This window comes from Aulonocara sp. 'chitande type north' Nkhata Bay, linkage group LG20 (assembly GCF_057382095.1).
Source record: "Aulonocara sp. 'chitande type north' Nkhata Bay isolate Kocher_YH1m ecotype deep benthic linkage group LG20, A_spYH_male_GT1.1, whole genome shotgun sequence".
Lineage (NCBI taxonomy): Eukaryota > Metazoa > Chordata > Actinopteri > Cichliformes > Cichlidae > Aulonocara > Aulonocara sp. 'chitande type north' Nkhata Bay.
In genome coordinates this window covers 11,423,932-11,439,387 of record NC_141363.1, presented here as the reverse complement: position 1 = coordinate 11,439,387, position 15,456 = coordinate 11,423,932, and the positions used below count along the sequence as shown (strand labels likewise).

The window sequence follows — 15,456 nt, the reverse complement described above, 5'->3', positions numbered from 1 at the left end:
CTAAGAACTGGTGTTACATGAACAAGTGCCCTCAGCAACAACCAACTCATTATCGTTTTACCTAACGGGAATGGGCGTTTTGCTATTCAACTGAATGCTAACACAAATATCTAATCATCCAGTCACGTGGCCAAAACCCACTGCATTTAGGTAAGATAAGATAAGATAAGATAGAACTTTATTAATCCCTCGGGTGGGTTCCTCTGGGAAATTCGACTTCCAAAAAAAGCACAGCAACGACCGAAGTTACAGTTACAGAATTGTTATATATATATATACACACACACACACACACACACACACACACACACACACACACACACACACACACACACACACACACATATAAATACAGAGACAAATATAAATAAAATATACAAAGGGGATAAATAGAATAAATAGGAATAAAAAATAAAAATACAAGTGAATTGCACATTTCAAGTATTGAGTCTATTGCACTGTTGACTATTTACAAAAAGTATTGCACAAGGTATTGTACAGTGAGGTGAAGAGGCACTACAGCTCAGTTGTTCCCCCCTCCTTTGTCCTCCTGTTTCCCCTCCCTCTCCCCTCCAGAGAGGAGTTAAACAGTCTGATGGCGTGTGGGACAAAGGAGTTTTTAAGTCTGTTAGTTCTTGTCTTGGGGAGAAGCAACCTGTCACTGAACAGACTCTTCTGGTTTTTAATGGCCGTGTGCAGAGGATGCCCATCATTGTCCATAATGTCCAGCAGTTTCTTTAATGTCCTTTTCTCTGCCACTGTCACCAGAGTGTCCAGCTTCATGCCGACCACAGAGCTAGCCTTCCTGATCAGTTTCTCCAGCCTGGATGAGTCCCTCTTTGCTGTGCTGCTCCCCCAGCACACCACAGCATAGAAAAGTACTCCAGCAACCACCGACTGGTAAAACATCCTCAGGAGCTTCCTGCAGATGTTAAAAGACCTCAGCCTCCTGAGGAAGTACAGTCGGCTTTGGGCTTTTTTATACAGGTGCTCTGTGTTGCATGACCAGTCCAGTTTATTGTCCACCCACAGCCCGAGGTACTTGTACTTGTTGACCACCTCCACCTCCTCCCCCTCTATCTGAACCGGCAGTGGACCTTCTCTGGACCTCCCGAAGTCCACAACCAGTTCCTTAGTCTTTGAGGTGTTGAGTTGCAGGTGGTTTGTGTGACTCCATGCGACAAAGTTCCTCACCAGACTTCTGTACTCCTCTTCCTGATCATCCCAGATACACCCCATGATGGCTGTGTCGTCTGCAAACTTCTGAATATGGCATAATTCAGAGTTGTAGCAGAAGTCAGAGGTGTACAGGGTGAAGAGAAGAGGGGACAGCACAGTTCCCTGTGGTGCTCCTGTGCTGCTGACCACAGTGTCAGACGTGATGTCCTTCAGCCTGACGTACTGTGGTCTGTCGGTGAGGTAGTCGGAGATCCAAGCCACCAGGCAGGGGTCCACCTCCATCCTGTTCAGTTTTTCCTGAAGCATACAGGGCCGGATGGTATTAAAGGCACTGGAAAAGTCAAGAAACAGGATCCTGACCGTGCCTTTTCCCCCATCCAGGTGTGAGTGGGCTCTGTGTAGGAGGTACAGGATGGCATCCTCCACTCCGACACCCGCCTTGTATGCAAACTGTAGTGGGTCCTGGGCATGTTGTACCTGTGGTCGGAGGAGGTTGAGGAAGAGCCGCTCTAGAGTCTTCATAAGATGTGACGTCAGTGCCACCGGTCGGAAGTCATTCAGCTCATTGGGCCGGTTCTTTTTGGGGACCGGGACGATGCAGGATGTCTTCCATAGGGCGGGCACTCTCCCCAGTCGCAGACTGAGGTTGAAGACTCCGTTGTAGCGGCTCCCCAAGTTCAGCAGCACACGCCTTAAGCATCCTAGGACACACCTTGTCTGGGCCTGCTGCCTTTCTGGGGCGAAGCTTCCTCAGTTGCCTCCTGACCTGATCCACTGTGACACTGGGAGGTGTTTGGGAGGAGGGGAGGGGGGGAGATGTCTTGCTGCTGAGAGAGGGATTGGAGGAGGGGGGTGTCATGGTGTCAGGAAGGGGGGGAAGCGAGGGAGGCAGGAGAGTGGGGAGAGGACTCTGTAGTGAAGGTGAGGGTGGGGGGGTTGTGGGCTGGTCAAACCTGTTGAAGAAGTTGTTGAGTTCTTTTGCCTTCTCCACAGTCCCCCCCACTGTGCTTTTCTTGGTGTTGTGGCCTGTGATGGTTTTCACACCATTCCAGACCTCCCTCATATTGTTCCTCTCCAACTTCTGCTCCACCTTCCTCCTGTAGGTGTCCTTTGCTTCCCTCAGGCAGCGTTTCACCTCCCGCTGTGCTGCTTTCATCTCCTCCTTCACTTTGCTCCTGAAAGCCTTCTTCTTCATGTTGAGGACAGCTTTGACTTCCTGTGTTACCCACGGTTTGTTATTAGGATAACACCGTACCGTCTTAGCAGGGGCGACCGTGTCCACACAAAAGTTGAGGTAGTCTGTAAGACAGTGTGTCGCCCCCTCTATGTCCTCACCATGTGGGCTCAGGAGCACATCCCAGTCTGTGGTGTCATAGCAGTCTCTCAGAGCATCCTCCTTTTCTGGGGTCCATCTCCGGATGGAGCACGTTGTGACAGGCTGCCTTTGGACGAGGGGTGTGTATTGTGGTATGTAGACATGCTGCTGCTGGAGTTCAAACTGAGCATCAAAATGAGGGAAAAAGGCTATTTAAGTGACTTTGAATGCAGCACTGTTGTTCCATGACTACAATACTAAGACCAGGCTGTCTGCTGATTTACTGGGTCTTCCCCACATGACCATCTCTGGGGTTTACGGAGAATTGTCCAAAAAAGTAAAATATCTACTGAGCAGCATTTCTATGAGCAAAAATGCCGTCTTGATGCCAGTGGTCAGAGGACAGGGGACAAGACTGTTTTGAACTGACAGGAAAGCAACAGTAACTCAGATAACCAATCTTTACAACCAGACCATCTCTGAACACAGCACGTGGGACCAGATGGACCAGAGCGTGTGTCGCTCCAGTCAGCTAAGAACAGGAAACTGAGGATACAATTCAAATGGGCTCTAAAACATTGGACATTTGAAGATTGGAAAAATGTTGGCTGGTTGGATGACTGGGGTCAGAATTTAGTGTAAACAACATGAAAGCATGGATCCGTCCTGCCTTTATCAGTGGTTCAGGCTGCTTGTGGTATTTCCATATACAGGTCAGTTTTAAAATATTTTAAGTGCAGTTTAGTGGAAACCTTGAATATCAGGATCATTAGTCTTCCACCACAAACTGAGGTAATCACAGCTCTGTGCTAACAAGAGGCTTCTGCTCACATTCAAAATATCCAAAGCCAAGCAGTTTTTAAGAGCAATTAAAGCAAAAAACACGCTCGTAAACACGCCTATAAACAACATTTTTTGGCTAGAGTGATATTTACTTCTTATAATTCAACTCATCAAACAGCAGTCTGCGGTGGCCTGCTGCTAATTGAAAGTCCCAGATTCAAAAAGAACAAAAAGTAGCTGCTGCACAGCTTCATACATCATTCAGCGCATCCCAAATCTGTCTCGAGCATTTTCATTAAGCTCGAGATTTAATGAGTTTAATTTATTCCTCGCTAATGACAGAGAAAGACACCGCATCTTGTGTTAATTAAAACTATATGAAATGCTGTGGATGAAATAGTTTTGCCCAGTGAGGGATCCTACTGAGGGAAAGATCATTTTCGAGTTAATAACTGCAAGTAGTTTGATTAAAGGGTTTTTCTTTCTTTCCAGGAATTAAATCAAAACAAAACAGAACATGTACACAAGGAATTAAATGATGATCCCGGGTGGCTCACGGAGGAGAGAGCGGGGCGTGGACAGTTTCAGCTCAAACCTTTCCAGGGAGACGGGATTCACTGAAACTAGGAGATGGAGGAAGCTCATTTTGATGAATGTGTTGAGAAACCGAGTGGCTCTGAGAAGAGCTGAGTTTAGCAAGAGCTTTGGAGGTAGACAGAGGATTTTCAGATTTTTTTTAAGCACATGTTGGGGAGTGCAGTTTGTTCAAAGGTCAGAGTGGAACGCATTTCATCAGATCATACCTAAGCCAAACACCATGGCATGATGGAAGAGGCTGTTCTTTGAAAAATCCTGACTAAATTTGTGTTTTGGGACATGGTCGAACACTTCTTCCCTCTGTGTAAAAGGCTTCCCACCACCAAGGTTACAGTTTTGTTTGTGTTTTTCTGTTGTTGTTTTTTTTAAATGTCTACATGGTAATAAAAGTTCTTTATCTCTGACTGGGCTCCAGCTCAGGGCTGGACTGGGACAAAAAATCGGCCCGGGCATTTTGACTAGAGACCGGCCCACCAGGATAAAGATTGAAAATGTGACGTCATTCAGGGGTAAAACCGCAAAGGATTCTGGGAACTTGTGGCAAGAGGTACTAGCGATAAAAAGAAACCCAAAAAATGCCAAGAAGCTGTTGTATTATTAACTGCAATAGCTGGTCGCATGACAGCCACGGGAAGCCGACGGGTAAAGAGATCGTTTTTTTTTATCGGATTACGTCGTTGAAGAGAAATTTTTTAAGCCATGTTTCCGAAGTAAGAGCCGACGGATGGTCTGGATATACCAAATATAACGTCTCAGAACACTCCAGCTCACATGTTAGTCTGCTCCAAGCATTCCCACAAAGGTCAGAGTTTTGTTGTAGTTAATACGTCATTTTCATAACATAATTGGTGATATAGGTTACAAGCAAGTCTGGCGCTGAACAGAAATTGTCGCGCTATGCTCCTTTGTTTATTGTGCATAAATAGTGAATTGTCCTGACACAATATTGCGTTTCGCTTCTGTTATTATGGTACATTGACAAAAACATATACTTTTATTCACAGGATAAAACAGGTTTTTTGTATCACTAATTGTCCAGTGCGATTACAGCATACAATATTATTGTCACTGCTACATTTCTGTGATGCTACCAGAAATTATTTCCACTACTAATTAATTACCGTTGAGCTCAAAGGTTATATTAATAAACGGTTAACGAATGTGTATTTATGAGGACGATTTGTGAGACTGGTAAACTTATGATATGTACGATGGTCTTTCGTTCTACACGGTGCATTTCAAGGTCCTGCACCCATCTGTCGGTAAACTGTACCTGGGCTTGTTGCAGTGATCTGAAGTTACTAAACTTCACGAGTGTATGCACTCACTCCAAGAACCTTATAATTATAAATCTGAGCGTGGTGAAAGTTGAGCAGCACGCTGACGTCTTTTGTCCACTCTGGGTGCTCCTAAGGGTCTGACCCTTTCACTCCTTTGATTTTTTCCTCGTATTTTTCTTTGTCTTTTCGTCGAGTCTGTCTTTGTATGGACCGGCATTGTTCTCCTTTTGTTTTGTACATTCCTTTTTTGTGCGGCAAAGAAAAAACAAGAAGGTATTGGAACCGGAGAATGAACGTTTTGCAGTGCTGCAAACGCTTGCATTTGATGCGGTACTTGGATTGTTTTGCCACGAGTTCCCGGCATGCAATGCGCGAAAATCACGTGATTGCTAAACAAGGGGGAGGGTGCATCCAGCCTCCTCGGCTGTAATTGGTCCAGCCCAGAGTCGATCATGACCAATTGGCCAATCCAACACCTTTCATTATATATACCCTTCCTAAAAAAAAAAAAATCCATCGGCCCATAAAAACAAAAAATCGCCAGCGGCCCACCGGGCAAGTGCCCGGTATGCCCGATGGCCAGTCCAGCTATGCTCCAGCTGTCCAGTTGCATCACTCTCAGTGTAAGACCTCTTTGTTTGCCTTTCCAGACTTCTTCCAATCTTTGTGCAGGCAGATTTGCAAGTCTCAAGGCAAAAATGGGGGTCAAAGGTCATTAGCATATAGAAGCAGCCGCCTCAGGGTAGAGGGGACATCCTGGTTTCCAGGCCCCGAGGGAAACTGGGCTTTGTATTCTCAGGTCCATTTACACCCCCCTCTAGATTCAACAGGACACTGGGTCTGCAGGGTGATAAAAACTGAATGAGTGCAGCTATTTGTAATACCTCCCAACACAAATCACACACAAACTCTTAAGCCTGACTGATCGTGTTCGCCAACACATGCAGAAGCCAAAGTCAATTTCTACCACTTGTCTACTAAAATATGCACCTGGAGGTGCAGCACAAAATATACAAAGGGCATCCCAGCCAATAAATGCTAATGACTTTGTTTTTCAAGTCTCTCTCGCTCAATTTTAACACTAAAACAAGTTATTTCTCAGCGTCTTCATGAATTTCCACCAAGGTATCGATCATTAGGTAATGTCCTCCCCATAATGCGGCGGGATAATTTTTAGCTGATCACCGCACCTAAACAATAAACTGCGTTCAAACCCATTCATACAGCCTGAAGCACACAGCACCTGATAAAGAGAGAGAGACGTCTACTAGAAATTCCAGAGAGAGCAGAAATTCCCACTCTATCATCTCTGTTTGTCTGCAGGATGCAGCAGAACACTGGGTCAAACAGTGGAAATGCAAATCCATACATGCGAAGCCTGTGAGCTCACAGACAATTGCATAAGCCCATCCATCCTTAGTAGATTAACCTCCACTGATAACCACAGGCTGGTGACGTCAATGCTGCTCTGCCTCAGTGCTTACTCCACTCCTGCACCACCAGCACTACCATTCTTTATGTATGTGTGTATATCTGTATGTTAATGCTAAACAAATAGATAAGCTTTATCTGTAAAGACAGTAGTTGAGCTTTACAATTGTGCAGACAAAAGAGGTTGATTACTAATAAGTTGTTTAAAAAATCTGTTTTATATTGTTACTTTACAGCTTCACTATCCTCCTACTGATAATTATATTAAACATTAACAGTTAGCACAAGCAGCTATGGCGACAGAAATGACAGCTGACAGCAGCAAACACGCCACTTGTTTTAAGTTAAGTAGCCACAGGTGTGCAGTTTTTAGGTGTTTTTGTTGTGTTTTTTCAGAAGTGAGGGCTTAACGATCTACTTTTGGTTATAAGCTCCAGACAGTAATCTGGGGCTAAAATATCTTGAAGTTTGTCAGATATGACGTTTGGTGTGCACCACATTTACACAGGTTTCTACATCTACTCCCCCAAAAGAAACACCTACAAACCAGTGTCGGAATTAGTTTGTAGAAATAATAAAATAAATAAATCATTTGATTTTTTTTTAACAAGAGAAGTGGAAGCTTGAAATCTCAGTTTTTTAAGGCGAAATAAAATTGCAATTCAAAAGTAATATACGTTCAAGAGCCTGACATAAAAATGAATCCGCTCCGGGTTTCCCTTTTACGCCCCCGTCCCTTAAATGAGGCCTTTGTTTTGAAGGTAAAAACCGGAAGGCGTGTCGGTAGTTATGTGTAGCCCAGCACGCAGGTTCAACACATCCTCTCAGTGTTCACAACAACTCCGCGGAGCCAGAAGGGGAACGTTTGAGGGCACTTGACAGCTTTCAGAGACTGCTATGACATCTCGCAGGTGAGCTGGAGTTTGCTTTTTAAACTGTCACTAATCCCACTGTAATATTTCACAGCCCGCGCGAGCCTGCACGAGCCTTCTCAGATTATCACTGCACGAGCGGTCAGCGATAGAGAGACAGCCAGCTCGAGAGCAGGGCGCCTAAACTTTTTTCCCCCCCGTACCACAGACCTCGTTATTACTTGAAGCCTCGCCTTTCCAACTATATACAAAGAAACTATTATAGGCTTGTGTTTTAAATGTGAGTTTTCTCTGAGATATAAGACCGATTTTACTGCTCTAACCCGCCTGGAAATGCTTAAATGTTTAAAAGAAATTGGAAATTATATCAAATTTCGTGACCTGCTACAGTTAAATAACGCTCCTAAGCCTGGACCTCACTGTTTCCAGGCTGTTATAGTAATTCACATTTTCATTTTGTTTTTAGAACTACAATTTTTTTCCCCATTTGTTTCCGAGAAAGCAAATCCTTATTATAATAATAATAATAATGGATTGGATTTATATAGCGCTTTTCAAGGCACCCAAAGCGCTTTACAATTCCACTATTCATTCACTCTCACATTCACACACTGGTGGAGGCAGCTATCTCTTTATTGCACACACTTGGTAATAACTGGCAGTTCAGACTGAGGAAGAATAAGTGAACTTTTGTTTTAAGAGTTTCTCTAAAAGCTACATGGAGTCAGGTAATCTAATTAATAAGATTGGAAGTGCCAGTTGTGCTAGAGGTGTCCTTTCCTATAAATACAGGCATGGAAGGTGTGCAGTTCTTGTGAAACACTCTCATAGGATTGTAGAAAAGATTCACAAAGCTGAAAAAGGCTAAATATGTTTCTAAAGATCTGGGTGTTGTTCAGTCCACAATAAGACAAATTGGCTTCACACATATAGGAAATTGTTGCTATACTCCCTCAGAGTTGGTACCGTGCAAAGATCACAATGTGCCATCCTGACAGAAGTGGAAAAGGTAACGATATAAGACGACAGCAAATGGGAGTTTGGGTTAAAACATAGAGAGATACCAGTAAGGAAACTGCTCATCAAAATGCTGTGTCTAAACTTTGAAGGAAAAAAAAGAACTAACAAAAGGTTAAGTTTTTCCAGCTGTGATTACTAAGTGGATTTAATAATGTGTACGTGAATTGTACACGTGTGTTGTTAGTTTACTGACAGTATTTGTCTGTAACGATCTTTGCGACTTTTATAGTCTAATCTGTTTGATGGGGACAGGATTGCCTGCTTTCCATGAATTAATACTGAGGCAGACATGTCACAAAAAAAAACCCTTGGGCTGGATAATATGGATCACATGTACATCTGTGGACTAGTAATGATTTGTAGATCCTCCTGAATGATTTCTCTGGCTTGAGACGGGAAGATTTAAGTACTGCAGCAGGCAGGCTGTACTAAGGGCTATAAAAACAAATGGGTTTATTGTATGCAAAGTGTTAGATTTGCTCATGGATGATCCTCTCCAGTTTCTTCTTATGGTTATTTTTGAGGCATTTCACATACTATCGAGAAATTAATCTATTATAAGAGACTTGAGATGGGGAAACAGCTTTTCTATACAAGGTGACTGCTGACATTTTTGTTTTTCCCCTCGTTTGCCCATGATGGCTGTTGTGGAATCAAGAAAATGCAATGTTGGCAGCTAGATTTTACTGTTGATACTGATAGGTTGGATCATGTTAAATTGGTGGCAGACTTTCAAAATGAAGAAAATGTATTTACACTTGAAAGATTCCACGTTCGAGACTATGAGGAGACACAAACCCAGTCTTGGGAAGGCATGAGTTAGTGTATTACTAGCACCGGTCCCAAACCCGGAGAAATGGGAGGGTTGTGTTGGAAAGGGCATCTGGCAGAAAATCTGTGCTAACATGCAGATCCATCCGCTGTGGCGACCTCTTGGGAAATGAGGGAACAGCCAGCTCCTTCATTTGTACAGCACTTTTCTAAGCTGCAAACACAAAGTGCTGTCCATAGGCAGCATAACGGTAAGAAACAACCATCAGTGAAATAAAAGAAAAAACACGAGCAATATGCAAGTACACAATTAAGCATATAAAATAACTTTACAAAACATCCAAAAGGCAGAATAATAAATAAAAAAAGAAACTAAAAATTATGGGTGTATTGTGGAAACAGAAAACTTGTTGTCAAACAAGAAGGCAAGTGTGTTTAAAAACTGTCTTAAGATAGGACTTCAAAGCAGAAACTCTTTCGGCAGATTGAGTACTAACTGGAAGACTGCATTAAAGTGGAGGTGCCAGTACAACAAACACTGTGTCACCCTTTGACCTTAATGTGGACTCTGGAACGGCTAGCAGAACTAGCCCAGCAGATCTAAGAGGCTTTTTTTTGGATAGTAAGGAATTAAGAGTTCATTACTGTACTCTGGCATCGGGCCATGGAAAGCCTTATAGGTCATGAGTAGCCTTTTAAAAGAAACTGGTAAGCAGGAAGTTACAACTGGTTTTCTTCAGAAGTCTGGCTGAACAGCTTGAAGCTGAGTTACGCAGGTTTTCAGGTAGAAAAGCATGAATAATTTTCTACGCCACTACAAGATAAATTTGCTCTGATCTGTGGAAACATGCTTGAGTTAAAGCTGTGCACAGTTTGCCTTTTCATTGTTTGGCCAACCGTCTAATGCTTTGTTTCATATTAACTCCCCATATGGAAAAGATATATATAAATCTTATAAAGTTTGTATCTGTCTTGTGTGAAACTTGTATGAAAAGCATATAAGTGTGAAAACAGATATAAGATCCCTTGAAAAATTATATAATGAAACTTGTATGTTTTGGATACTTACTAAAACAATGTATGAAAGTAATGCGAAAGTGGCCACTTTCATGAGTAATCACATATAAGTTTTTACTATTTCTTTTCCGTATGGGTCATGTTTCATACTGCTACTATATGCTTCAGTATATATTATTTACTAGCCATTACAGTTGAACTTTTGCTTAAATAAAATATGGCGGTGGTGATGTTGCAGCACCTGCATCCCTTGCACTTGTAGTTCTAGTTAGACCTTGGTATGAGAATATACACACCGTGCACAGTTTTGTTTATAATAGTGCGGTGTTTGTCTCAGCTTTGCATAAGCAGTTGAGTAAAATTGAAATCTATGGTAAACTTGGAAAAGTTTGGAAAAAAACTGTTGCGGTCATGTTGGCGAGTCCATTCAGTTTGATGTCCCCCCCCCCTCGTTATTTATTTGGTTTTGAATAAACACATAAAGAGCTTAACCAAACAACGTGTGCGCACATGGAGACTTAAAGTAGATGAACCACGTCTGCAAGTTAAAATAGAACCAAAAGACAAGTAATAGTTTGGTAACTCACTTTAAAATTTAACTCGTATCCCAAACACTGAATATGCTTCGGATTACTGGATTAAATTAGTTTTGGATAGATTGTGTCTAGTGATGCTCTAGAATTTCAGTAGTGCTAGCCAGTTAATTTCTTCAGTCAACACGGGTGGGGAAAAAATGCTGTCGTTTCTGTTTTTAGGCTCAAGTTCATTATTTTTCATGCAGCCAAGTTCTTGCATTTTTACAGACATTAGCAAAAATCATAATGAACAATTGTTAGTTAGCGGACACTAGCGGCAACTAAGTCCAATTTCTCTAGAGGTCAATGCCACCAGGCTAAGAGGAAGGAGAAGAAAGCACTGAGGTTAAAGCGGTTTTTATCTCTGCCAGTTTCTATGCCTTGCCGCTGGTTGTCCTACATACACTGCAAAAACTCAGAATCTTAGCAAGTCTTATTTCTAGTCAAAATAAACTCATCACACTTAAAACAAGACAAAATCAACTGAAGAGTAACATCTCAGTAAGATACATTAACTTGTTTTTAGACAGTGGATCTTGAAACTAGAAAATTTTCACTTGTTCCATTGGCAGATTTTTTTCACTTAATACAAGATATTTTTGCCTGAAATAAGAGAAAAATCTGCCAGTGGAACAGTGAAAAATTTATAGTTTCAAGATCTACTGTCTAAAAACAAGTTAATATATCTTACTGGGATGTTACCCTTTAGTTCATTTTGTCTTGTGATAAGATTATTTTGACTAGAAACAAGACAAATATACTTGCTAAGATTCTGAGTTTTTGCAGTGTATGACTGCTGCTCCGCAGCTCTGTTCTGAACTTCCTGAGCTGAAATACCACAGGGGAACAATACTACAATACGTGCCATCTAACCAACCCACTCTGTTGTTGATGATATTACTCCGACACCCCATATCAGGAAGGGTTTTAGTTCATAATAATATTGTGGCGGTCCGGAGTTTCCATGTATTTTGTTATTATTTCACTGCAGGTCTGTGGCGGTTAAATCATAGAGGAACGATCTGTACTGTCCCTCATTGTGACTGTACCATAAATTTAACAATCATAAGGCATTGTAATGAGTTCAGCATAACTGTGGGCCCAGAGAAAGATGTAATGATGAATCACTTTACATCGCACTTCCATTTCTGTTTTGCCAGTTGCGTCTGTGTTGCAAACTCTTTCCACTATTGGAAACCACCTCTGCCCCTCTTTTGTTTATGGAACAGACCTCGTCTGTCACTGAAACTCATTTGACCAGCTGAGAACAGTGAGTCAGTTTTTTCGATAAGCCGACAGGAAAACAACAGCCCATGTGGAGGAATAAGATAGCACTGCCAACATTTCCATGAGTGCTCTGAACACACTTTTTTTTTTCTTCTTTAAAACCAGATACATGCTTTTATTTTATTCATTTATACAGGCGCAAAACAATGCTAATAGACTACACTAGACAAAACATTACATGCCTGCGGTCTTTGAATCCCACATTTAAGGGTAACCTGCTTAAAAAGCAGAAGGGACATGTTTTTTTTTTTTTTTTTTTTTAGGTAAATGCTAAATATTTGATGTCTAACGTATCAGAGCCTCATTCCTCCCAGACTCATAGTTGTGCAAATCCGAGCTCAGCTTTGATCAGCTACCACTTCTCTCTGTAGATAGCAGACTTTGAATATTAGTCACGCTTATCTCATGATTCAGTTAAAAAGTGCTTTCTCTGGTAAAAGGTAAGCTGGAGAAAATTAGTTAGTGACTCCCCTCTGACTAATATTAACCATCTAACTATAACGTTTCACACTGACACTGTAGCAAACTGGGGATTTGATAGAAAGATAAATCCCACATGTCTGTTCATTGCTGCCGTGTTAGCTATGCTTGTCTTAATTTGGACAGATTTCAATCTGAGCATATCAACCAGTTACCAATTTTCTTATCAGCCAAGTGATCCTGCAGTCTGTTAGACATGTAGAACATTAGCAAATGTGGATTAAAACATGCAGAAAGTCGTGTGTGCAATATGAATCTATGTAGTGTTAACCGCCAACCTATTTCAAGCTTACAGGTCTTAAACATGAATTACATTTAAACTAGCATTCCCTGGGTTTTGCATAGTAAAATGAGGTGCAGTAAATCTTAGCAAAGTATCAGCACAGGCTGCATTTGCATTAAATGATAAGCTTGTGATTGATAACATTTTCCTCTGGAATAAATGCCTAAAGCAAGCCAGTGAGCAGTACCTTTATAAACTGTTAAGCCCCTTTAAATTTGTTTGCTTTTATTGTAGCGTGAGAGAGAATCTCATAAACCATTTTATATTACCATTTTGTTATTTAAAGATAAAAAGCGAGGCATTTAGAATTGCTTTTTCTACATATTTTTTGCCGTTCACAGTAACAAATCTGGCATTTAGTGATTATAGTAATTGCCTTCCATATCTGCTTCTGTGATTTCTATATGGTTTAAAAAAGAGGCTTGCATATGTCTGTGGAAAAAAACACAAGTTATTGATTAACCACTAATGTTTGGTGCTTTTACCGAGAGCTTCCCAAGTCCTATTTAGTTGATGTAAAACTCTATCCCCTGTGCTACAGTATAACTTGTTTTTGCGTGCTTAGAGAATTATGATTGCCCTCAGTTATTTTTAACAGTTTTGCTTATCACAACAGGCAATTTTGTAATCAGTGAGTTATGTTTTGGCTTGTATGTGTAAGTAACGTTGCTGTTTTGTTTTTTTCATTCATACGTGGGCACAGTTTTTCTTATTCTGCATTTTCTACTACATTGAAAGGACTTGTTCTACACAGAAGGGAATTATTGAAGTGGGTTTTTCACCTCATGTAAATACTCCAGATCATCAGCAGGGCTAAAAATAACTGCAGTGTTACCAAAATCCACACCCCAGGCTTGTCTGTGACCAATATAGTCCTAGCAGAGGCTTTCATGCTGCACTGTGGCTACTAAGTATATCACCTTTTTGTCAGCAGGCCTAGACAGGCATGCTTTAAATAGCCTATATTGAACATGAGACATTATGTAAGAGGATAGAGTGGTGGCTGGATGCACACTAGGCTTGTTTCCCCACAAGCTGCCCAAGGCTTAACCTGCAGCTCCCAGCTGCCCCCGTCTCTCCCACAGTACCACCACTTTTTACCTCTACTTTCCTGTCGACATCTCGTCAGATATATACCAGACTATTTGAAATCTCATTCTCATTGTGTTGTATCTCCTCTCCTCACTGCCCAAGGCCAGATGCAGGGAAATGGGGCGTCTGGTGGTTGTCAAAGGCAATCCTATTCTTGGAAAGCCCTGAGTCACTCCTGTAGTCATGAACGAGGCTGGTAGAGAATATGGATAAGGCTTTATAGACGCGGCATGCTGTTGAGTTTGCTTTCAAGACTTTTCAGAATTCACTCCTATATAAATTCATCTTAAACAACATAATTTTGGGGACATTGTTTTTCATTAGTAGGGGAGTTGCTTTGAAGTAGTCTCTTGAGTTTAGATGTGTGCTGTACTACTGTAACAATGTGGCCATTACATACTTTTTTCTTTTCTTTTTTTAAAGCAGGGACTTAACATTGTATAAAGATGAACATTTTTAATTGTCAGTTTTAAAGTGGCCCTTGGAAAGATATTTACAATTTGACATACTTCTGGTATGTAAGAAGCTGTGATCAGGAGATAATTTTGCACTTTATTGCGCATTATTCTGCTAGTGTGTCTGTAATTTAATGCTTTCATTTGTACATTTTAAATCTTCAAACTTAACATGAATCTATGGGCATCAGAAGAAAAGTAGTACTAGGATCTCATGAGATAAATTGGGCAGCTTTGAATCTCAATGGTTTTCTACTAGACTACCTAACCCCTAAAATGGTGTGTAGTTTTTGCACACACATTTATAGCTCTGACTGCATATCCCACATACACTGTGAACAGAGCAAAGTATGAATTTGTCTTTGGGATGATATTTACAAACTCCCAAAACAGCTTATGTGGTTACAGGTGCTTTGTTTTATTAGTCACTCTTTAGGTGGTTATTTGTTTAACCCCAAGTAGTTTGCATTCATAATAGTATTTGCAGATACTAGACTGATAATAATTAAAGTAGATTCAGTCAGATTATACAGGTCCTTTCAGATTGTTGTACAATCTAAAATTCACTGTAAGGTAGTTAAGAGTTGAACTGCAGCTTTTGTTCTCTGCATTTATTTTCTAACTCATGTGTAAAGCTTCCTGACCCACCCATGTGAAATTAATAGGCTAATGGCATACTGCTGAATTGGCTGGATTGAGGGCTTTAGCTTGGCGATGACTAACTATGATCTGGTGTAACTACGGCATGTTTAATCTCCAGGCACAGGCAACACAGCTGTTGTATTTAGCCTCAGACAAGATGGTGAGGACCCCGTAGCCAGAGAAGGCTCTATTAGCTTTAGGATCAGAGTGAACTCTAGCGTGAGACCCTCTGGGGGTACAACTGGGGCACAGAAAGTGAGACTGAAGGGAGAACGGCAGATGGTGGTTTACCAGTCAGCTAGGGCTGCCACAAACGATTATTTTGATAGTCGACTAGTCACAGCTTATTGCACCAGCAGCATCTGCTCTTATATAAC

The 15,456-nt window shown here is 41.4% G+C and overlaps 1 protein-coding gene across 2 annotated transcripts in view; it reads left to right on the top strand.

Moving 5' to 3' along the window:
* The first annotated feature begins 7,351 nt into the window (after nt 1-7,351).
* Nucleotides 7,352-15,456, top strand: part of ptpn11b (protein tyrosine phosphatase non-receptor type 11b) — a 35,165-nt gene continuing 27,060 nt past the window's right edge. For both annotated transcript variants that reach the window (XM_086278863.1, XM_086278862.1), the window contains exon 1: nt 7,352-7,496. In XM_086278863.1, coding sequence (XP_086134989.1) covers nt 7,483-7,496 — 14 coding nt within the window. In that variant the 5' untranslated portion in view covers nt 7,352-7,482. The remainder of the gene's footprint in view (nt 7,497-15,456) is intronic.